The 22464-nt window shown below is 67.2% G+C and overlaps 1 protein-coding gene across 3 annotated transcripts; it reads right to left on the bottom strand.

The window, feature by feature from the left end:
- Nucleotides 1-383: 383 nt before the first annotated feature.
- Nucleotides 384-22005, bottom strand: ABCA2 (ATP binding cassette subfamily A member 2). Of its 3 annotated transcripts, none has more exons than XM_039461363.2 (48): nucleotides 21799-22003; nucleotides 18327-18420; nucleotides 17066-17177; nucleotides 16829-16992; nucleotides 16521-16648; nucleotides 16304-16414; nucleotides 15840-16058; nucleotides 15152-15519; nucleotides 14805-14964; nucleotides 13637-13765; nucleotides 13364-13531; nucleotides 13185-13281; nucleotides 12544-12717; nucleotides 12340-12442; nucleotides 11871-11985; nucleotides 11592-11782; nucleotides 11290-11440; nucleotides 11009-11213; nucleotides 10663-10827; nucleotides 10380-10560; nucleotides 10064-10276; nucleotides 9782-9978; nucleotides 9521-9703; nucleotides 9105-9289; nucleotides 8865-8985; nucleotides 8374-8610; nucleotides 8050-8256; nucleotides 7690-7792; nucleotides 7288-7601; nucleotides 6999-7212; nucleotides 6790-6895; nucleotides 6572-6683; nucleotides 6427-6487; nucleotides 6171-6345; nucleotides 5789-5904; nucleotides 5561-5708; nucleotides 5119-5242; nucleotides 4910-5042; nucleotides 4598-4715; nucleotides 4099-4277; nucleotides 3749-3890; nucleotides 3537-3671; nucleotides 3104-3207; nucleotides 2567-2659; nucleotides 2204-2306; nucleotides 1879-2016; nucleotides 1567-1773; nucleotides 384-1090 (listed from the first exon to the last, which is right to left on the bottom strand). In XM_039461363.2, exons 1-48 carry the CDS (start codon nucleotides 21862-21864, stop codon nucleotides 1055-1057), a joined length of 7305 nt encoding a protein of 2434 aa, XP_039317297.1. In that variant the 5' UTR covers nucleotides 21865-22003; the 3' UTR covers nucleotides 384-1054. The 3 variants fall into 3 exon arrangements, with proteins under 3 accessions (XP_039317297.1, XP_074250550.1, XP_074250551.1); XM_074394449.1 differs by lacking the exon at nucleotides 21799-22003 and adding an exon at nucleotides 19086-19419; XM_074394450.1 differs by lacking the exons at nucleotides 384-1090; nucleotides 1567-1773; nucleotides 1879-2016 and having other exon boundaries at nucleotides 2217-2306; nucleotides 2567-2694; nucleotides 21799-22005.
- Nucleotides 22006-22464: the final 459 nt, after the last annotated feature.

The raw sequence follows: 22464 nt of genomic DNA, 5'->3' as shown, positions 1-22464 counted from the left end.
TGCCCTCCAGCTGGGATGCTCTTCCCTTTAGGAATCTTCACGACCACAGGCTCCTCCTGGAGGTCGCCTCTTCCTGAAAGCCCTCCGCCCCTTCCATGACCTGGAGACAGCTCAGCCCAGGCCACTGCAGGCCCCACATGGGCAGCCAGGGGTGAAGGAGGAGAGGGGTAGACGGGAAGACGAAGGCTCAGGAGAAGTGGGCAGGGAGCAAGCCCTGTGGGGGACAGTGAACCACCACCCTGCCTGCCTGTCTTCCTCCTCCAGGCTGGCCCAGCCACACACCACCAGCACCTGTGCCCAAGGGGCAGGGCCTTATGGGACACTAGCCCACCTGATGGGGCCCTCCTCCCCACCCCACCCACCCCACAGATGCAGGCCCCGCAGGCGTTTTGTTTATTTATTTAAAACAAACATCTGTGCACTATGTACAGGTCCGGCTCCCAGGCAGGTGGGCGGGGAGGGGGCTAAGCTGGGTGGGAGGGCAGCGGCAGCTGGGGGGTGGGTCTGGCCCCTCGCCTGGCCAGCAGAGCCAGCTTCTCCGTTCCTGCCACCTGCCATCTGGCCCAAGCTGATGGCATCCCATGGGGCGGCCACCTCCCTGCAGGAAAGCAGGGCCAGGGGAGCCTCTTCTCAAAGTAAAATAAATACGGACTGACCCAGCCCCGCTCACAACCCGCCCCGGCATCAGCCTTCACTGTAGGGAAAACAGCTGGTTCCGAGGCCGGGCAGGAGAAAGGCCAGCAGGGCCTGGTCCAGCTGGTGTCGCCTCAGGCGGAGAGCAGAGCCAGGCAGGGGTGAGGGGCCAGGTGGACCCTGAGGCTTTAAGGCGAAGCAGGGCGAGAGTGTTTGCAGCCTGGGCCGGGTCAGCCTTTGGCACAATTGGGGGCGGCAGCCGCAGTGACCACAGGGTGTGGCCGAGTACGGGGGCTGGTCCTCAGCCTCTACTCCAGGGCCTGGCAGCAGGCACTGCAGGACTGCTGTCCCCACTGTCAAGTCCCTGGTCCAGCACCGGGTGGTCAGCGGAGTGTGTCCCTCCTGGCCCAGCGCCAGGTGGTCAGCAGAGCGTGTCCGTGTTGAAGGACAGCTGGGCCTGCGCACAGGAGAGGCCAGGCGTGGGTGGCGTCCTGGGCCACCCGCCGTGGGGCTGAGAACACTTGTGCTGGCCCGCCCTGGCCCTCCCGCAGGCTGGGCCTGGATGCAGGGTCTCCCCACAAGCTGCCCCGTGTCTGGGCTCTCCTGGGCCTCCGTCTGCCGAGTCTGGGTGCCACTGAGTCTACAGCGTCCCCTGTTTCCAGGCTCTGGTCCCCTCTGCCCCATCCTGGCCCTGTGCCCCTCAAAGGCCCCGGCAAGTCTAGGCTCTGCAGTTGGGCCCTCCAGGCCTGTCTGTAAGCCCTCCTTGCCCACTCTGCCCTCTTTCCCTGTGGACAGCAAGCATCCTGGGGCCAGTTCTCCTCCAACCCCATCCCGGGACTAGAGCCGCCAGGCAGCCTGGGTCCAGTGGGCAGGGCTGGCTGGAGTGCCCAGACCCTGCGGAGCCCTGGGCGGCCGTAAGGGCAGCCTGCTCACCCGCTCCTCCTCGAAGCTGATGAGGCCCTCGTCCTCCGTGTCCAGGTCCTCGGGCTCGTCCGCCACAAGTGCCCGGAGCTCCGTGGGGGCCGGCCGGGGCCGGAGCAGGCTGAGCAGGCAGCTGAGGGGGGACTGCAGTGCGGACGGCGCCTCCGTCTCCTGCTGCTCCAGGTTGTCGCTCTGCTTCTTGGCGAAGTTCACGAATACCTGGTGGGTGGGGTAGGCGTGTGGGGGGATGGGAGGTGCCAGGCGGGGGAGGAGACAGGCAGGTGGGGGGCTGGGTTGCGGCGTGCAGCGCCCCGGGGTGCTCACGTTGTCCAGTGTGGTCTGGCTGACCGAGTAGTCCTCAATGCCCAGCACACCGGACACCTGCTCCATCTTGCTGAACACCTGGGCCAGCGAGATGTGCTCCGACTTGAGCTGGTACTGCACCTTGGTGTGGTGGCGCTCCTGCGGGGGGGAGGTCAGAGGCCGCTGGTGGTACTCCCCCGTGGTGCTCCCCTGCCCTGCAGCGCCCTCTACCACGCAGTGCCCCCCACCGCCCCGCAGCCCTTTCCCCAGCCTGCAGAGCCCCCCGCCCCTGCCCGTGGCCCCCGCCGCCCGCGGCACTTCTTCAGAGACACTGAGAAGTGCGCACCTTGAGCATGGCTTCCGGGAAGTTGCGGTTGAAGAACCGCACCACGTCCTTCACGCTCTGGCTGCTCTTCGTTCTCACGGTGATCATGTAACCATCGCCGAACCTGGGGGGACAGGCCCGTGGCCCAGAGCTCAGAGCCCCGCGCTGCCCAGCCAGCGCCCCAGCTCCCCAGCCTCCTGGCTCCACAGCCCCCAAAGACACCCCAGGAAGCCCCATAGACCCCCACAGCCCCACAGCCCCCCAGGCGCCTCCCGTGGCCCCACAGCACTCACGGCCCAGCAGCCAAGCCACTCCTGGCCCCGCCCAGCGCTGGCCCCGCCCCAGCCATGGCCCCGCCCCAGCCATGGCCCCGCCCCAGCTCACCGGTTCTTCAGGTGCTGGATGCTGCCCAAGCACCGCAAGCGTCCGTTCACCATGATGGCCAGCCGCGTGCACAGCGCCTCGCACTCCTCCATGCTGTAGGACACGCACAGCTGGCACTGCAAGGGGTGCTGCGGGGCGGGGCACAGCGGGGAGGAGTGGGGGGCAAAGCAAGGAGGGAGGCACAACGGGGAGGGGCGGGGGCACAGCGGGAGGGGGGGCACAGCGGGGAGGGGCGGGGGCACAGCTGGGAGGGGTAGGGGCACAGTGGGCAGAGGTGGGGGTAAAGCAGAAAGGAGTGGGGGCACAGAGGGAGACAGGTGGAGGCACAGCGGGGAGGGGTGGGGGCACAGCGGGAGGGGCGGGGGCACAACGGGGAGGGGCGGGGGCACAGCGGGGAGGGGGGCACAGTTGGCAGGGGTGGGGGCACAGAGGGAGACAGGTGGAGGCACAGCGGGGAGGGTTGGGGGCACAGTTGGCAGGGGTGGGGGTACAGTAGAAAGGGCTGGGGGTACATTGGGGAGGGATGGGCGGCCTCACCTGTGTGATGTCAGCACCACTGAACGTCCTGTCTTGATGAGGTCGAGGATGAGGTTCCAGAGAAAGCGCCGGGCTTTGGGGTCCATGCCTGTGGTGGGCTCGTCCTGGAGATGGCGGTAGGCTCAGCACCTTAACCCTAACCCTAACCCAGTGTGAACACTGCCCCTGACTGTGCTCACCAGGAAATCAAAGGCCCGGCAGCCACCCCCAACCCCCACCCAGGGCTCACCAGGAAGATGAAAGCTGGAGGCCCCCCACGCCCTTCCTCCCGACTTCCTTCCCTCTTCCCCTGCCCCCCGACCCAGGGCTCCAGGAGTCACCAGGAAGACGAAGGCCAGATACCCTCCCCCACCCCCATGTTCCGCCACAGGGCTCACCACCAGGAAAATGAAGGCCGGGTACACCCCCTGCTCCCTGTCACCCCAGAACTCACCAGGAAAATGAAGGCTGGGTACCCGATGAGGGCGATGGCCGTGGAGAGCTTCCGCTTGTTACCGCCGCTGTAGGTGCCGGCCGGCTTGTCTGCGTACTTGGTCAGCTCCAGCTTCTCCAGAGCCCACTTCACCACCTGGCCGGGGAGGCCGATGTCAGCAGAGGCGGGGCCACCCAGCTCCCTGGCCCCTGCCCCGCCGCGTGAACCCTCACCCGGGCCTCGTCCTTCCAGGAGATGCCGCGCAGCCGTGTGTACAGCTGCAGGTGCTCCCGGGCCGTGAGCTCGTCGAACAGCGCGTCGCACTGCGGGCAGTAGCCGAGGCTCTGCTGCACCTGGAGCAGCTCCTTCAGCACGCTGGGGACACGGCGGCCGTCAGCACCGGGACGCGGCGGCCCCGCCCACCCGGGGGCCCCCGCCGCATCTGTGCCCGTTCGCGAAGGCCCCGCCCACCCGGGGCTCCCGCCGCACCTGTGCCCGTTCGCAAAGGCCCCGCCCACCCGGGGCTCCCGCCGCACCTGTGCCCGTTCGCGAATGCCCCGCCCACCCGGGGCCCCTGCCGCACCTGTGCCCGTTCACGAAGGCCTCGCCCCCCGTCGTGCTCTCGTCGCCGGTCAGCATCTTGAAGGTGCTGGTCTTGCCCGCACCGTTGACGCCCAGGAGGCCGAAGCACTCGCCGGGACGCACACCCAGGCACAGGCGGTCAACGGCCAGGATGCGGCCAATCTTCCGGGACTTGTAGACCTGGCCAGGAGCCTGCCCACTCAGCGGGGCACGGGGCAGGGAGTGTGGGGTCCCCCCACCTAACCCCATGCTGCCCCAACCCTGGCCCTCTGTGCCGACCCAGGCCCTGCCCCACCCACAGAGCCCAGGGCCCCGCCCCACTGCTGAGGCCCCACCCCCAGAGCCCAGGGCCCCACCCCACTGATCGGGCCCCACCCCCAGAGCCCAGGGCCGCGCCCCACTGCTGAGGCCCCACCCCCAGAGCCTAGGGCCCCACCCTACTGATCGGGCCCCACCCCCAGACCCCGGTCCACCCCGCCCAGGCCCCACCCAGAGCCCACCTTGGTCAGGTTCTCAATCTTGACCATGTCGTTGTCTGCGTCTCCCCGGAGCACTCGCTGCCTTTCGCTGGCCACGTCCACGTCATCCTCCACAGGCTTGGTAGACACCGGCATGCGCCTAGAGGCAGGGTGGATGGTGTCCCACACTCCCACCAGCCCCCACTCCCTGCCACTGGCCTCAAGTCCTCTGGCTGTGGCATGCAGGAAGGGTGGGCAGGCCCCTCCCCCGTCCCCTGCACCCCACCCGCCCCCGCCTCCTGCCCTGCCCCTGCCCCCGCCCATGCCCCCACCCCTGATGTGCACCCTGCTCACTGCGGCCGCCGCAGGAAGTTGTACTGGCACATGATGGTCAGGAAGAAGCCCACAACGCCCTCGACTGCCATGGCCACCAGCCCGCGGGTGACAATGTCCCATTCGAACGGGGACTTCATCTTGTCAAACTGGCCTGTGGGGCAGCCAGCTCAGTGCCTGTGCTGGGGCCTCGTGAGGCCCTGATGCGTGCCCCGCCCCATGGCGCTCACCGATCTTGGCGTAGTACTCATTGATGTACTCATTGTAGGCCATCTCCATGAGCCCGTGGCCCAGGTTGTAGTTGGGGAAGATGAGAAAGCAGCTTTTCAAGTAACTGTTGACGACCTTCAGGTCCTGTGGGGTGGCCGGGATCAGGGCACAGCGTCTGCAGGGCCTGCCGCCCCCCATGTCACCTGCCGTCCCCCATGTCGCCTGCCACCCCCCATGTCGCCTGCCACCCCCCATGTCGCCTGCCGCCCCCCATGTCACCGACCCCCATGTCGCCTGCTGTCCATGTCACCAACCCCCAGTCGCCACCCGCCCCCATGTCGCTGCCCATGTTGCCGCCACCCCCACGTCACCACCCCCCATGTTGCCACCACCCCCATGTCACCGCCTGCCCATGTCACCCCCGTCCCCCATGTTGCCGCCCCCCATGTCGCCGCCCCCCACCTTGTCGTGCTCAAAGAGCTGTAGCAGGAAAGTGGCCACAGTGGCAGTGATGCCAATGAAGAGGTTGATGACAATGAGAAACACATAGGCCGAGCTGGGGACCTCAAACCAGAAGGAGGCCGGGTACATGATGGGCGTGATGGACCACCTGTGACGGGGTGGCGGGCAGTGGTCAGCGGGCAGCCCCAGCCCCACCTGAGGCCGCTCCCCATCTGCTCGCCCCCTTACCCATAGAGCAGGAAGAGGGAGAGGACAGCGGGGAAGTTGGTGGGCGACGTGTATGCCGGCAGGTCGAACACAAACAAGATGATGACGCAGCAGGTGGCGGGGACCAGGTAGTTGAGCTGCAGGGCAGGGGCGGCCGGTGAGGAACCCAGGGCAGGCGGGGATGAGGGTGAGAAAGGTCAGGGACCCCCATGGCCACACCGAGCACACTGGGGCAGGGATGGGGACAAGGAGAATCAGGGACCCCTGTGGCCATGCCGAGCACACTGGGGCAGGGATGGGGGGATAAGAAGGGTTGGGGACCCCTGTGACCACATCAAGCACATTGGGGCAGGGATGGGGGGATGAGAAGGGTTGGGGATCCCCATGGCCACGCCGAGCGCACCATGTCCCACACGTAGTTGGCCAGCCAGTAGATGACGGGGTTGCAGCCGCTGACGAACTGCAGGTGCTTAGCCTTGGTGGACTTCTCAGCCACAAGGAAGACTACGAAGCTGGCTGGCACGAACGACATGGCCACGATGATGAAGATGGCGATGACGACGTCTGTGCCCTGCAGCCTGGGGCAAGGAAGCCCTCAGTCCTCAGGGCCGGGGCTGCAGCGCCCACCCGCCCCCCTCACCCCCACTGGCCACACTTACAGGTAATCCAGGGAGAGGCTGGCGCTGGTCTTGTTCATGGGGTGGTTGGTGACCGTGATGCCTGCACAGGGGTGGGGAGGACAGCTTCAGGCCCCTGCACCATCTGGCCGGCCCGGGTCCTCCCCGCCGCACCCCACCCGCTGACCGTAGGCCGCCGGGTTGCCCTTGCTCTTGGGCAGGTTGGCACGCAGGATGGCATTGTTGAGGCTGTTGAGGTAGGTGGGCATGCTGTGGTAGCCCTTGTTGTTGTAGAAAACCTGGAGAAAAATGAAGCCCCAGAAAAGCCCCGGCAGCCCCGTGGGTCCCTGCAGACCTCAGGCGGCACCGGACACCGTGGAGCCCCCGGGCCGCAGCCTCACTCACCTGGGCAGCCCTGCGAACCGCAATCTTCCTCACCATGGGCGGGGCCCTGGCGCCAAATGAGGCCGGGATGGACTTCAGGACATTGCCAAAGGTGATGGCCCCGTACCTGGCAGGCAGCAGGGAGGGGCAGTGAGGCTAGGCAGGGAATGAGGCTCCGGGGCAGGAGTGGAGACTAGGCAGGTGGCCGCTGGCCTCCCCACCCAGCTCACCGGTGCAGTCGGAAGCGGTCGGAGGTGAAGAGCAGGTACTCAGAGACGTTGTGGCCGGTGATGTCAGTCAGGATGTCGCCTGTGACCACCCGCATCTGGGGCGGGTGCCCCCCCACACTGCTGGGGCAGGAGAAGCCGGTGCCCTGCGAGGAGCAGGTGCAGCGGACGGGCTCCCGAACCAGGCGCGGCAGGGAGGGCGCCGACGTCCACATTTCTGTGGGCACAGCATGGCGCGGTGAGAAGGGTCCCTCGCCGCCCCTGTCCCCCAGCAGGCTCCCCGAACCGCTACCTGGCCCGGTGGTGGGCGGTAGAGAGACGTTCCAGGCCTGCAGGCCTTCATCCAGGGACGCAGGGGAGTCGGACGGGGCGGGCGAAGGTGGGGGAGGCACAAAGTTAGACAGCGGCAGACCCTGCGTGAAGGACTCCAGGCACATGCTGTCGAAGAACCTAGCGGCCAGCAGGCGAGACTCCCCGCTGCTCAGGTTCAGCGTGGGCCCCAGTGAGCCGTTGGCGGGAGACTTGAGCACGCAGGTGGCGCCCACGCCGGACGGCAGCCGGAACGTGCTCACGAGCTGCTGGGGGCTGGCGTCGGGCGACTGCAGTCTGCGGGCACCAGTGGTGTGAGGTGGGGCCGCCCGGCTCGCCTCCCGCACCCTGATCGCCGCGGCTGCGCCCCCACCAGCAGCCTCACCGGTATTCACGGCGCTCCTCGTTGGCGTAGGGGATGAAGTTGCCGCGGGGCTGGGTGTAGTTGTGGTACTGGGAGGGTGACAGCACCAGCGGAGGCAGGTCACCTGGCGAGGTGAGCAGGGAGCCCTGAGCGGGTTCCGCCCACCGGCCAGTGGCTCCCAAGCCTCCGTCCCTTCCCCCAACCCCAGAGGACCCGTGCTGGGAGTCTGGACCCAGAGGAGGCAGGACTCCTGGATCAACCCCGGGCGCATGCCCAGCCTCAGGTGCGGGGTGAGGCCCAGTCAGGAGACTCGGGAGTGGGCATCCCCATGGCCCCCGGGGAGGACGCAAACCCAGCACCCCCGCCCAGCCGGCGGCATACCAATCTCGGGGACGGACAGCGCCACGGTCATGGCCACGCAGACGAAGAAGGCGGGCAGCAGGATCTGGGAGAAGAGGGCCTTGGAGTTTCGGCGGGCGCAGTGGAAACGTTTGACCAGCAGCCCGTGGAACTGGCGAAGCTTCAGCCACCCGCCGTCCAGCTTGCGGCTGCCCTGGCCGACCTTCGACAGGGCCTCCGTCTCGGCCTCTGTGCAGGGAGGTGAGGGCTGAGCAGGCGGCCACAGTACCCCGCCGACAGGCCACCCCCATGCAGCCCTGCCCCCGCCCCCTCACTGCTGCCCCAGCTTCACCCGGCCACCCCCACCTTGCAGGCTGACATTGTCTGGGTCCTGTGGGTTATCAAAGAGGGGGCGGTAGTCGTCATATACGTCGGCATAGCCAGCTCCTTCGTCGCCACGGGCAGAGCCCACCGACGACACAGACTGCAGCGATGCCTGTGACTGCGCCAGCTCTGAACACAGGGCCAGGTTGCCGGCGTGGCCCTCCCCGGATGCTGGGCCCTCTGCCCCAGGGAGTACGTCCTTCCTGGACTCCTTCACATCTGCCACAGTGGAGGGGCCGAGGGGATGCTCAGGGCTACCTGCCCCAAGGCCTGCCCAGGACCCCCATCCCTGGCCTTGACAGCAGCTCCCAGGACCTCTGGCTACAATGACCACCCACCCAGGACCCCAGGCTATTCCCTGGTTCCCACCCAGGACCAGGGTGGTGCTTCCAGACACCAGGCAGGAGCGACAGCATGGCCCAAGTTGGGGCCTTGTGGTTGGGGTGGGCTGGGCAGCGGCCCCGGACCCTTACCAGCCTCACTGTTCTCCAGCGACTGATCTTCCTCGGACACCTTGAGGAACACCTCCTCCAGAGTCGTGTCCATCAGCCCGAAGCTGCTGAGGTGCAGTGCGTCCAGGCTGCGCTCCAGATGCTGTGGGGGTGGGGCAGGGTGAGGCTGCAGTGTGGACGCCCAGGCAGGGGTGCGTCCACCTCCCCCGCCCTCAACTGCCCCGCCTGCCCTTGCACCCGGCCTGTCCTCAGCCCTCACACCTGGAAGAGGCGCTCGAAGGCCCCCTTCTTGGCGGCCTCGCTGGGTAGGATGTAGGAGAGCTCCGTGCTGGTGTCCGAGACTAGCAAGCAGGAGGCCACGTGTGTGCGGATGAACTGGGACACCTGGGGCTCCGAGCAGCTGCTCAGCTGGGCCCGGCCTGGAGGGCTAGAGGCCAGCCCTGGCTCTGGGAGGGATGGGGGAGCAGGGAGGTTTCACTCAGGGGTTGGGAAGAGGGACCCCCGACGGGAACCCACTGGCTCAAGATGAGGGGCATTGGAGAGGGCGGGCAGGCCCCAGTGGGTATCCTGGGCCCAGTGGGTGACGGTGAGGACCCGGCCTCTCCATCGTGGGCTCTCAGGTGGGGGTTCCGGGGAAAGAGTGGCCCGAGGCCAGCTCAAGCAGCGTCAGCACCGACCTGGGGGGGCCCCCGGCTCGGCGGGCCGCTTGACCAGCGTGAGGCGGTACCCGTCACCGTAGGTGCCCTTGAGGAAGAGCGGGGAGCCGCAGCACTTGAGCTTCCCGTGGGAGATGATGGCGATGCGGTCCCCGAGAAGGTCGGCCTCGTCCATGTGGTGGGTGGACAGAAGGATGGTGCGGCCTAGAGCGAGGCCAGACCCAGGGTCAGGGGGCCGGGGAGGCACCGCCTGTGTCACCGCCCACACGGCACGCCGCTCACCTGGCTTGTACTTCAGGATGAGGTCCCAGATGGCGCGGCGCGCGTAGGGGTCCACGCCGGCCGTGGGCTCATCCAGGATGATGGCGCGAGAGCCGCCCACGAAGGCGATGGCCACGGAGAGCTTCCGCTTCATGCCGCCGGACAGCGTCTGCACCAGCGAGTGTCGCTTGTTGGACAGCTCCAGGTCCTCGATCATCCTGGGACAGGGAGGTGGGTGTGGGGCTGGGCCTGGGCAGAGCCCCAGGGCCCCGCCGCCTGCCGCAGCCCCCCCGGCCCACCCACTTGTCCATCTCTTTGCGGATCTCCTCCTGGGCCATGCTCTTGAGCCGCGAGTAGAACCAGAGGTGCTCCTCCACCGTGAGCCGGTCGAAGAGCACGTTGTGCTGCGGGCACATGCCCAGGTTCTTGCGGATCTCATCCATCTCCGTGCGGATGTCGTGCCCGTAGATGGTGGCGGAACCCGACGTGGGCGGGAACAGGCCGGTCAGGATGGACCTGGGTGGGTGGGCAGGGTCATGACCCCACGCCCCCTACTGGGGCCCCACCCCGCCCCTGCTTAGGACTCCTGCCACCCACCGCCCACTCTGCTGACACTCACATGGTGGTGGTCTTGCCCGCCCCGTTGTGGCCCAGGAAGGAGACCACCTGGTTCTCATAGAGGTTGAGGCTCAGCTTGTTTAGGGCCAGCTTCTTGTCATCCTTGTAGACCTTGGTCAGTTTGTCCACACAGACGACCAGAGGCAGGTGGGTGGGCTCCTCCTCCATGCCACGGGTCTCCTCTGCACCAGGGCCATGAGTCAGCAGGGTGCGGGCAGCGCCAAGGCCACCCAGGACTCCAAACCCAGCACCCACCCCAGTCACTGTTCTGGCGCCTGCCTCACCGAAGCGCCGGCTCTCCATAGCGCAGGCCTGGTCCTCCTCCATGACACTGAGGCGGGAGGTGCGTGCCCATGGCCAGCTCCACTCCCAGGCTTCCGTCCGCCCACTGCCCAGCCAGTAGGACTTCTGCAGTGGGAAGTACCAGGGCCGGGGCAGCCCGTACATGCCTGGGGGTCGGGGAAGGGAGGGGAGGCTGACCTAGGGCCTCAGGTGACCATCCACCACGTGGGCCACATGCCCACCCAGGGAGCCACCCGTGCTGCATCCAGGAATGGGCCCAGAGTGCCAGTCCCCAACCCTGGCTGGGGACCCCTGCCTCTCCCCTGCCCTCCAAGGGCTGGCCAGTACCTGGGTGCACCGCCTCGATGTACCACGTGAGGATCCCATAGACCATGGCATCCACCATCAGCATGGTGACGGCCAGGAGCAGGTTGAAGTCGTCCCCCTCCACCGGGGACTGGCTGAAGGTGTGCCACTGGATGCCCACGCCAGCCACCTCGTACAGCGCGAAGTACTTGGAGCCCAGGCCGAAGGCCGTCGTGGACATGAGGGACTGAGGAGATAGCAGTGTCAATGCGTGGGGTGGCCCAGCACCCCGGCCGTCCACCTGCCCTCACCACGAGCCTCACCGCAATGCACTTCTCAAAGGCCGTGATCTTATCATGAGCCACCTCCTCTCGGATCGCCACGTACATGTAGGGCACATAGCTCAGGAAGTAGATGATGCCACCGCAGGCTGAGGCCAGCTTGGCCTTGGAGTACAGCACGGACACCAAGAAGCTGGTGGGCAGGGGCCGGGCATGCCATCAGCCACCGCACGCCTGGCCTCCTGGGCAAGCTCCTGATGGGGTCCAGGGGCTCTGAGGGGGCATGGGGTGAGCTCACTGAGCAAGTGATCATCCCAGACCCCTCCTGCCATGGCCGTGCTCACCAGAACATGATGGTGGCCACGGCGTAGACGGCCAGGAAGAGCCAGATGATGACCACGTGGCTGTGCATGAGAACCTGGCCGTACTTGAGGATGGCGGTGAGCGCCGTCACTGAGATGGACAGCTGCACGAAGCCGGTGATGAACCAGGCCACCCAGTGCACCGCGTTGTTCAGGCCCATGGTCTTCATCACCTGCGGGGGGCCCAGGGTTTGGAGCGGGACCCAGGGAGGACGCCGCCCCTCCCGGCCAGCCCGCGCCTCCAGGGAGGGTCCCGGGCACCTCCTTGAGCCGGTGTTCCTTCTCTGCCACGATGTGCTGGATGGTCATGGCCACGGAGTAGACCCAGGAGATCACCATGCACAGCGGCATCATGTGCTCGATGACAAACAGGAAGCTGCAGGGAGGCCGTGAGAGGAGGGGAGGAGAGGTCACGAGGGGAGGAGAGGGGAGGCCGCGAGGGGAGGGGAGGCCATGAGGGGAGGGGAGGCCACGAGGGGAGGGGAGGCCGTGAAGGGTGGGGAGGCCGCGAGGGGAGGGGAGGCCGCGAGGGGAGGGGAGGCCGTGAGGGGAGGGGAGGCCGCGAGGGGAGGGGAGGCCGCGAGGGGAGGGGAGGCCGTGAAGGGTGGGGAGGCCGCGAGGGGAGGGGAGGCCGCGAGGGGAGGGGAGGCCGTGAGGGGCGGGGAGGCCATGAGGGGCGCAGAGGCACGGCTCAGCCCCAGCCCAGCCCACCCAGGAGCCCGGCACTCACTCGTCCCGCGTGTAGCAGGGGTAGGGGAACATCTGCACGTAGCTGCCCGGCTCCACCACATCGTGCCCCACGAAGGTGTCGATGATGGCACGCTCCATCATGTCTGCGAGTAGAGGCAGCCATCAGGCGCCGGGCAGGCCCTCCCATCCTCCCACCTGTCCTCCCCGCCGAGCCTACGGCCCGCCTTCCGGGCCCGCCCCTCACCCTGGATCCAGACGAAGCCGTAGAGGAAGTAGAAGCGGCCGCCAGTGTTGGGCCCGGGCCGCCAGTAGGCACGGCGGATCTCGTTGGTCTTCTCGGTGAAGCTGGAGTTCTGCCGGATCTTGTAGTGCACGTGCGGCGGGAGCGAGCCATCTTTCCGCGTCTGGAAGATCACACCTGGGGCCGGGAGGTGGGGGCGGGGCCTAGATGCAGGGGCGGGGCCAAGGCGTGGGGGCGGGGCCGAGGTGCACGGTGGGCCAGGATGCAGGGGTAGGCCGGAGGTGAGGGGCAGGGCAAGGTGTGGGGTGAGGTCAAGGTATGGGGCGGGGCCAAGATGTGGGTGGGGTCAAGGTGTGGGGCGGGGCCAAGATGCAGAGGTGGAGCCAGGGTGCAGGGGTGGGGCCAAGGTAGGGGGGCAGGGATAGAAGGGTCCAGGGAAAGGTGGGGCAGGGCTGGGGTAGGGGTCCCAGGGTAAAGGTGGGCAGCAGTCGGGAGGTGCAGGGAGGGGGCAGTTGTAGGGTGGTGCTGTTTAAAGTGGCAGGTGAGGGGGCAAGGCCAGTGGGAGGGCAAAGGGGGACAGGTGGGGCTGGGCTGGGGAGGAAGCGGGTCTGTGGGGGGCTGGGGCGTGGGGGGCGGCAGCTCACTGGCAAACACAGTGACGTTGTCCTGGTAGGCCTGGTTGAGCGTATAGTTGACAATGCTCTCCTCATCGGGGAAGCCCTTGAAGATGTCCACGCTCACCTAGGGGGAGGAGCATCGCTGGAGCCCACCCTGGGCAGGTGCAGGGTAGGGGGATGGGGGAGCCTCGCCGGCCCCACCTCACCTTGGACATGAACTGGATCCAGCCGCAGGCCGCGTTGTCAATGGTGTCCAGTTGCTGCAGAAGGGCCGTGCCGCTGGGCAGCGAGAAGTTGTCCTGGCGTAGGGCGGGTGGCAGTTCATCCAGCGACAGGTTCAGTGCCTCGGGGTGCAGCCGCAGCTCTGCCACATACTGCGGGTAGAGGAGCAGCTCGAGGGGGGCCTGTGCCTGCTGTATGGGACAGAGAGGGACTCCCCGAGCCACTCGCGGCCGCCTCCCTCACAGGCACCCTGGCACCTGCTGTAGCCAGTGCAGGTGTTGCTGCAGCCTGCCCTGCTCCAGGAAGCTGCGGATCTCCGCTGAGATGTTGAGCCAGACCTGGGCATAGTGAGTCACGTTGCCCACAAATGCGAAAGTTTCGTTGGCCTGCAGAGGGTGAGGCAGGGGCATGGAGCTCCTGGACGGACCTCACTAGCTTGGGGGCTCATACCCCCTCACTTCTCCAGCAGTTGGCCCCCTGCCAACAACAGTCAACCCTCCCCACTGTTCCTTTTTTTTTTTTTTTTTCTGAGACAAGGTCTCAGTCACTCATGCTGGAGGGCACGGTGCAGTCAGTGCTCAAGCTTACTGCAGCCCCTAGATCCTGGAGGATCCCAGACTCAAGGGATCCTCCCACCTCAGCCCTCCAAGTAGCTGGGATTACAGGCACCCGCCACCACACTCAGCTAAGTTTTGTATTTTTGGTAGAGATGGGATTCTGCTATGTAGCTCAGGCTGGTCTCAAACTCCTCAGCTCAAGCGACCCCTCTACCTTGGCCTCCCAAAGTACTGGAATTATAGGTGTGAGGCCCACCCCCGGCTCTCCACACCTTTCTGCGGCACCATGTGAAACCTGCTTTGCCCTCTGCTCCCAGGGCAGCAGGGCCTCCGGAACCCCAACCGCCCAGCTGTGATCACCAGCTCCTTCACTGGACCTCTCTCCATGTGTCCCTTAAGCACCCGGTATGCCACCCTCATTTCTCCCAGCTTATCCTAGGGACTCTCTCTACCCCCAGGATTGGCCTCGTCCACAGGCCCTCCCCTCCCAGGCCAATGTCCAGCGCTGGCCTCTGCTTGTTCCAGACAGGACCTCTCATCCAGAACCCAAACTGCCCAGCTGCCCACCCATGGGACACTCTGGAGGTCCCTGGACACATCCATCCTCCACTAGCACTGCCCAGGCTGGCCACACCCCGCCGGGGGACCCTGCCAAGCAGCCTCTCCAGTGCCTTCCCACAGCAGCCCCCGAAGCTCCCAAAAGGAAAAGCGGCCTCTGCTCCCCCAGCTGCAGAGCCTGTGTCCCACCCTCCCTGCGCCCCTGCACCCCTCCCTGCCAATTCTGCCGACCCCCTCTGCCCAGGGATCCCAAGCCTGCAGATACCCCTCCCACTCTGCCTGCAAACACCAAGCATCCAGAGCCGCACACCTTGAGGATGACGCGGTCGACCTCAGAGCCCGCGGGTGCATACAGGATTTTGGGGTTGCTGGTCATGAGGTGTACAAGGAGTCCCAGGTTCCGCTGCTCCTTGCTCGTGAAGCCCAGGGAGCTCATGTTGCCCCGCCGCAGCGCCTCGGGCTCAATGGTGCTGGGCAGAGGGCGGGGCCAGACCATCAGGGGTGGGGCCACAGGAGTGGGAGGGGCCTGGGGATGGGGCAGGGCTTCGAGGCTCAGGGCATTGCGCCCCATGAGACCTCCAGACCCAGAGCCTAGAGTCAGGGGTCAGGCCCTGCCCGGCTGTCCTCCTCATTCCCATTCCCTCGCTGCCCACCTACCGGTTGTTGCCACACAAGATGGGCTGCAGGCCAGCCCAGAGCTGCACGAAGGCGGAGCACTGGCCCTGCAGCGTGTCCGAGGTGGCGGGTGCTGCAGCAGACGGTGTGTCCTCCTCGGCGGTGGCATTGGGGCCCGAGGCTGCCCCCACCCCAGTGCCATTGGCCACCCCACCCGTACCGCTGGTCAGGGGTCCGGGGGTCCGGCCAGCACAGGCACCCTGGGGCAGCAGCAGGGCCAGGGCTGACAGGACATCTACATCCTGCAGAACCTTCTGGGCATCCAGCAGGTCCCCCAGAAGTGCCTGCAGCCTCCGCGGGGGTGGCGCCTGTGGCGGGGAGTCCGAGCCATTGGGGGCATCCAGGCCCAGCTGAGGGGAGACAGGCACATGGGCAGCGCAGGGTGGGATTGGCTGCAGGCGGATGGCAGGTCAGGAGCGGAGCAGGGAGGAGAGCAGCAGGGGACACATGCCAGAGTGCTGGGGGGAGTCCACAGCCTGGGTCAGGGGAGCCAGGATGAGCTGGGATGGTGAGCAGGGGTAGGGCACGAGCCACGGCACCCCGGGGGCACTGGACACCCACCCACAGGCCGCATCCCACGCACAGCTTGGGCCCAGGAACCCCGAGCTCTCCAAGCAGCCCCAGTCCCTCTTTCCACTCAGGCAGTGGGCAGCAGGCAGGAGGGCCTCACCTGCTGGGAGACCTTGGCCATGTCCAGCTGGTTCCGGAGCTCAGTGGCCAGCCCGGAGAAGCGCCTGGCACGCGCAGTAGCCTGCCCACTGCAGACAGCATCCTGGTATCCCTGCAGGGCCCCCTTCTGACTTTCGGGCACACTGAGGATCCGGCCCAGCTCCCCAGAGCCCGGTGCGCAGGTGAGCCGTTCCAGGAGGGCAGGAGCCAGCAGCAGCTCCTGGGGTGGGCACAGGGGTCAGCAGGGCCAGGCAAGGACTCTGTCTCCAACCACAAGAGCCTCAGGTCTCACCTGCCCCACCCACTGGCTGGGGTCCTACCACAGGCCTGTACCTTCACGCTTGCTGCAGACCCTTGGGACCCTCCCCCTTTCCGGGGAGGAGCTCAAAGTCACCAAGGTGGCCCTTTCCTCACCCACGGAGGCAGGCAGCACTCCAGTGCCATCCCACTCTCAGAAGTCCTAACCTCCATCCGGAACAGGGGATTGCTCCCCAGGTGGCTCCAGGGCTCCTGACTCTTGGGAAGGCCAGACTCTGAATCCAGGGCAGGTGAGGGACCAAACAGCAGGTGGTAGACCTGGGGGTGTGGGGGCGTGGCTCAGAGGCCTGAGGATGGCTCAGCAACCAGGGTCATGGGGAGGGCAGAGGGGAGCGGCCAGGGCTGGGAGCTGTCCCTGCCTCACCTCGGGCGGGTCCACACGGGCGAACAGGAGGGCGTGGGCTGCGCTGTCCGGCAGCGACAGGTTCTGCGTCAGGAAACGCCAGAGCTCCTGTGGGTCCCTGGCCACCGAGTCCAGCGAGAAGGAGGACACTGGGCAGGCAGGAAGGTGAGGCTGAGAGGCCGCTCCACCCTGCCAAGGTGCCCTCGGAGCTGAGCCTGGCACCACGGCTCTGCCTGCTGCAGCCGGCACGGTCGGAGCTCAGTGCCCGTGAAGGGCCCGTGCGGAGGTGGGCTTTGGCACCGCCCCCAACTTCCCTGCGCAGGGCCCACCTGTGGATCTGTCGGGGTAGCTCTCCAGGGTGCCCGGGCCTGCGCTGAGGGCCTCCAGATGCTGGCGCAGGGCCTCCAGCTCCGAGCCCAGGCCGGGCCGCGCTGGGTCAAACAGGTTGCCTTCCTCCACCACACGGTCCAGGCGCTCGAGCAGCTGAGTGACCCTGCACCACGGTAGAGGTCAGCCACGGGATGGGCCGGAGCAGTGTGGGCGATCCGGGGGCGGGGGGCACTCACGTGGAGTTGGCGTACTGCAGGAAGCCAAACTCGTCCCGCTGGCCGTCCGGGCACAGCGACTGCATGACGGGCAGAATGCCGGCAGACGTCAGGGGCGCCGCGGTGTAGAAGGCTGGCAGACCCATGGGCAAGGGTGGGGCCAGGGGCAGAGGTGAAGAAAGAGGGAGAGGAATTCCAGAAGGGAAGGGAGACAGAGGCCGAGAGGAGAAATTTAGAGACAGTCAGGAAAGAGAAGCAGCGCTAGGGAGAAGCAGAGCCCTGGCCCCGGCTGGGCTACAGGCCAAGCGTTGTGGGGCAAATGACTCCAGCAGGTCAGAGGTCAGAGCCACTCACCACCCCTTCTGCCGAAATCCCAGAGCATTCCTTTCCCTCAGCCAGCACAGGGCCACACGTCCTGGCACCCTCCCCCCAAAAACATTACAGCTGTGGTACTGCCCACAGAGCCCAAGGGAGGACATAGGGCCCCACTGGGCAGTGACCTCTGACCCCTGGCCAGCTGGTTAGCAGAGTGAGTGCAGAGGCCTGAAGGAGTAGGAAGGGCAAGTAGCCAGGCCGCCAGCCCCAGCCCAGGCCAGCCCAGACCAGCCCAGGCCAGCACAGACCAGCCTAGACTAGCCCAGACCAGCCCAGACCAGCCTAGACCAGCACAGACCAGCCCAGACCAGCCCAGACCAGCACAGACCAGCCCAGGCCAGCCGAGGCCAGCCCCACCCCTAGAAGGCAAGGCCAGGCACAGAGATGCCCCGCAGCCTGACCCGGGCACCAGCAGTGGCTTAGGTGACCGGGCCTCTCGCTACCTACCACCACCCCACCCACTTCACTGCCCACCCCAACCCCATGTCTGGAGACAGCTGTTTCTGAAGCCGGCAGGGGGCCCGGGAGGGCTGTTAATGCAAGCGGGGAGGGCGCTCAAGCCAGGAAGGCCTGTGGGCCCCCTGCAGCTGCTGCCCAGGCCAGCCAAGAGGAGGCGGCCGCTCACTTACAGACTGCATGCCGGCCGAGGACAAGATACCATGCGGGGGGAGGGGGTCGAAACAGAACAGAGGCGACAGTGAGTGTCCCCGTCACCAGGAACAGGCGTCGGTGTCACCATTTGCGGCCACAGGCCAGCCCCGACCTCCATGCCCGGCCAGGAGACACCGCCCGGGACCACCGGGGGAGCAGGCGCCACACCTGGGGACTCCAGGAGCAGGATGCCACGTGCGGACGTGTGCACACGGCGCAGGCATGCGAGATGCCGGGGGCCACCCCCCACGCTCACCTTCCTTCACGGAGATGGTGGGCTTCTTCTGCCGCAGCCCCAGCAGGATGAAGAACAGCACCAGCGGAATGAAGATCTCGAAGGCCAGGACCCACTGCAAAGGGCAGGCCCAGTGAGGACGGGGCCGACCTGTGCTCCCCAAGTCCTCCCCGGCCAGGACCGCGTCGTGCTCCCTGGGACCACTGAAGGTCTGAGCCCTGCCAGGCACTGAGGGTAAGGACTGTCTGGCTCAGCAAATCAGCTTTCCCGTCCCCAGCCTGCACCGGGCCTACTTGCCCACTGAGGAGCCCCACGGCCTACAGGGACAAATCGGCCAGCTTTTGGTCTACTCTGACCCATGTATATCCCAGCCCATCTTCTCCCTCCACACCTCTGGCTGCCTGGGCAGGATCTTGGGGACCATCTGAACCACTGGCCCCACCTACAGCTCCCGCAGGGTTCACCATCCTCCCCACCAATGCAGGGGTCTGGGGACATGAGGAGGGTCCAGTTCAGAGAGGCCTCGCATGAGCCCAGGGCCCTGAGCCTCAGAGTAGACCTGGCCAGAATCTGGCAGCCCCAGTCCCTGAGGCAAAGGCACCTCTCTCTGCCCTGTCCCCTCCCCTGGCCCGGGGCAGCCCTGCCAGTCTTGGGCTCAGAGCTCAGTTTCCCCAGGCCAGCTCCTGCTGACCCGGGCTGGGCACCAAGGTGAGCCCTAGCGGGACCTGCCTGGAGTCAGGGAAGTGCCAGAGGCCCCCGCTTAGCTTTGCTCACTTTCACCTGAAATCCAAGGATTTCACCCGTTCTGGTGACCCAGCCTCCAGCTCAGGGAGGGGAGGAAAAGCTTGGACCAACTACTCTCGGGAGAGCCCTCGGCAGGCCAGCCCTCTCTGAGACCCACAGGACAGAGGGGCCCTGCCCTCCCTAGCCCAAGGGTGAGCCCCCAGTGTGCTGTGTGGCCCCAGGCCCAGCCCCCGGTCCCTGGGGTGGGGGCGGCTGCTGTGTTTACTGTGCCCGGACAATAGGGCTCTGTGGCTGGAACGTCATGCTATGTCTGTGCCCCATGCCCGCCCCAGCCCGTGCCAGCCTCCACCCGCTCCCTGAGCCAGGATGGAACCCAGGGCTTGCTGAGGCACTGTGGGCACCAACAGGCACTGGGGTGAGGGTGGCTGCAGGAGTGGGGCAATGCCAGAGGCCGGGGTCACAGCATGGGGCGCCAGCCCTGCCCACACCCGGCCCACTACAGGCGCTGTAACTGCAATGGGCCTGGCTGCCTCCTCCATTGCTATAGCAACGGCCTCGCACGAGCTGCTGGGAGGAGGAGGAGAGTCCTCCCTGTGGCTGACGGGCGGCGGGTGCCACCGGGGCATCTGGTGACAGGCGGCAACACAGGTCTAGCACGCCCGGGGCGCCCCACACGGGTGCCTGCAGGTGGCCCAACCTCTGTCTCTCAAGGCCAGCCCAGTGCCGTCACATCGCCTGGAGGCCCTCTCTGGGCTTGACCCCTCCCTGTAGCCCCTGCCTACTGTGTCGGGGGGAGAACAGGTGAGACCCCAGGGTGGTGCTGCCACCTGCCACCCTAGTGACTTCATGACAGTGACCCTGTCCCTTCATCAAGAGCAGCAGCCTGTAGCCTGAGGGTAGACGCACATCCAGCTAAGAGGGCATGGGCCACACTCAGCCAGGGAAACCGAGGTGAAGAGCTTGGAGGAGCCTGCTAGCAGTGCAAAGACCCTTGGCACCCACCCTCCAGACCCTGCCACAGCAGGCCGCCAGCAGGGCAAACCTCTGCCATCCAAGCCTGGCCCCAAGAGTCTAGGTCTGACGTCCAAGATCCTTCCCAGAAAAGTGGGAATCCAGCAGGAGTGTGGGGGTGCCCAGCGGCCCCAGCCCCACATCACAAGCCTGGGAAGGACGAAGCCTCCCTGGGGGTACAGTTCCCACCTGCACCCACAGAGGCTAGGGACCTCCACTGTGGGCCAGTGGGCCTCTGGGAGCCCTGTAGTGTGGGGACCCAGAAAGGTCCTGGGGAGCGGCCCAAACCAGCAGCTGGGAGGAACTTCTGTGGTCAGGACAGTGCATGCCTCCCACCTGCTTGCCCCATGAGCCACACTCCTTTCCCTGAGCATTCTCCCTACTGGAACAGGGGCCACCATTCCAGCCTCTGCTCCCAGGCAGAGTGGGGGCCCTTCATGACAACCCCCGGGGGCCAACACTAATGCATGCCACGGTCCACATCCCTGTTCCCCTGGCCCTGCTCTGCTGTGCCCGGTGACCCAATGCCAAGGACTGCAGGCCTGGTCCCCAGGACCCCACTCAGCCAGCCCCAGGTGGCTGGGCAGGGCATGTACCTAACCCGGGCTCCCTGCCAAGGCCAGGTGCCCAGGGGAACGCTGCCAGCCGTGGTGATGATGGCCGCCCCACCTGCCTGCAGCCTGGACTTCCCGAAGAGCATGTTGAAAGATAAACAGGCAAAGAATGGTGTAGCCCCAGGGGTCCTGGCTGGGCAAGAGGGTGTGTCTGCCTCAGGTGCCCACCTGCTCTGGGCCTTGGCCTGGACAATACCAAGGACCTTCAGAAACCCAAGCGAGCCCAGGCCTGTGGCCTGGAAGCTGTCTCTGCCCTTCCCAGGCTGGAGCCAAGCTGGCCAGCTGGGGGTTATGGCAAGACACCCATGACCCCAAGCCCCTCACTCCACTCAGGACTTCTGTCCCTGACCGCTATGTGTCCTGCACCCTCAGGTCCACTGGCTGCCCAGGCAGTGCTGGGTAACCTGGTGGTCACAGCTCCAAACAGCAGACCCAGCCCCCAGAGGAGGTGGGGGGAACCAGGAGGGAATCCAGTGGACCAGGCTCAGGGAGAACTGACCCCAAAGGACAAAGGGGTGCAGAGACTCAGGCTGGCCGAGGCTGGCACAAGGACGTTCCCAGTGGCGAGGGCATCAGCAAGGGTCATGGATATGCGGGGGGTGGGGGGGTGCGGGGGAGAGGATGGTGCGGGGGAGGGGAGGGGAGGTGGACAGATGCCACGGCAGGCCGCCGTCCAAGGGCAGGGGACGGGTGGAGGGAGGGCAGGGACGGGGTCTCCCCCAGGCCCCAGTGAGGCTGGGCCCAAGGACCATGGAGCCTGGCAACTAGATGGAGCCCCCTACGCCTCCCCTCTGTCCTGAGAACCGGGGCCTCCCTGAGCCAGAGTCCTGAGCGCCGTTGCCCCCGCCCACAGCGGCCCCAGAGAGCGCGCTGCGGAGGGCGCGGGTGCCGTGACTCAGCCGAGCACCGCGATGTCAGCGGACGCGGGGCCCGGGCTGGGCACGACCCAGCCACCTCCCCGGAGGCCGCAGCGCCTGGAGGGGCGGGCAGGGCCCGGCGGGGAGGGGGCGCAGGCCTGTGTTGGTCCCGGCGCCCGCCAGGGTCTGCGCGCGCCCGGCCGTCCGCACGTGCGCGCGGGGGGCGCGCGGCCTCGGGCTGCGAGCGGGCGCGTGGGGTGGGCTCACCGGGCTCCGGCGTTTGAGCGTCACGTTCTTCCAGAGCAGCAGCTGCAGCTGGTGCAGGAAGCCCATGGCGGGGCCGCGCTCCGCCGCCTCAGCGCCGCGGCCCGCTCCTCTGCGCGCCCCGCCGGGCCCCGCCGCCCGCCGCGCCGCTGGGCATCGCCCGCGCGGGGGCGGGGCGCTCGGGCGTCCAGGACCCGATCGGCGCTGGCTCCGCCCCGGCGGCCGGCGACAGCGACTCTGCCCGCGCCCCGCCCGCCCCCGCTTAAAGGCGCCGCGCTCCGCCCCTGCCCGCCAGGAGGCGCCCGCCGCCTGTGCCCGAGACCCCCACGCGCCGCCGCCGGGAAGCCTCCGGGCCGCCCCTCTCCGGGCGCTGCGCCACGCGCCACGGCCCTCGCAGCCCGCACCGGAACCGAGAGCCCGCTCAGCCCGCGGGGGCTGGGGACCCTCGCCGCCGCCCTCCTCTCCCGGGGCCCCGCTGCGCCCGCCGCGCTGGCGACTCTGCAGAGGCGCCCGGGCCCTCACTGTCCCTGGGGCGCACCGAGCGGACGCTGGCGAGGTTCTCCTGCGAGTCTCCTAAACGGGCGCGTGGAGGCCAGGCGGCGCCCACATGCAGGGGAGGCCGGGCGGCCGGGGGCTGGGTCCCGCACTCCGGGCAGCCAGCGGAAGGGG

Source organism: Saimiri boliviensis, chromosome 2 (genome assembly GCF_048565385.1).
Source record: "Saimiri boliviensis isolate mSaiBol1 chromosome 2, mSaiBol1.pri, whole genome shotgun sequence".
Taxonomy (NCBI): domain Eukaryota; kingdom Metazoa; phylum Chordata; class Mammalia; order Primates; family Cebidae; genus Saimiri; species Saimiri boliviensis.
The sequence above is the reverse complement of the archived record's forward strand: the minus strand, read 5'-3'. Positions and strand labels throughout refer to the sequence as shown.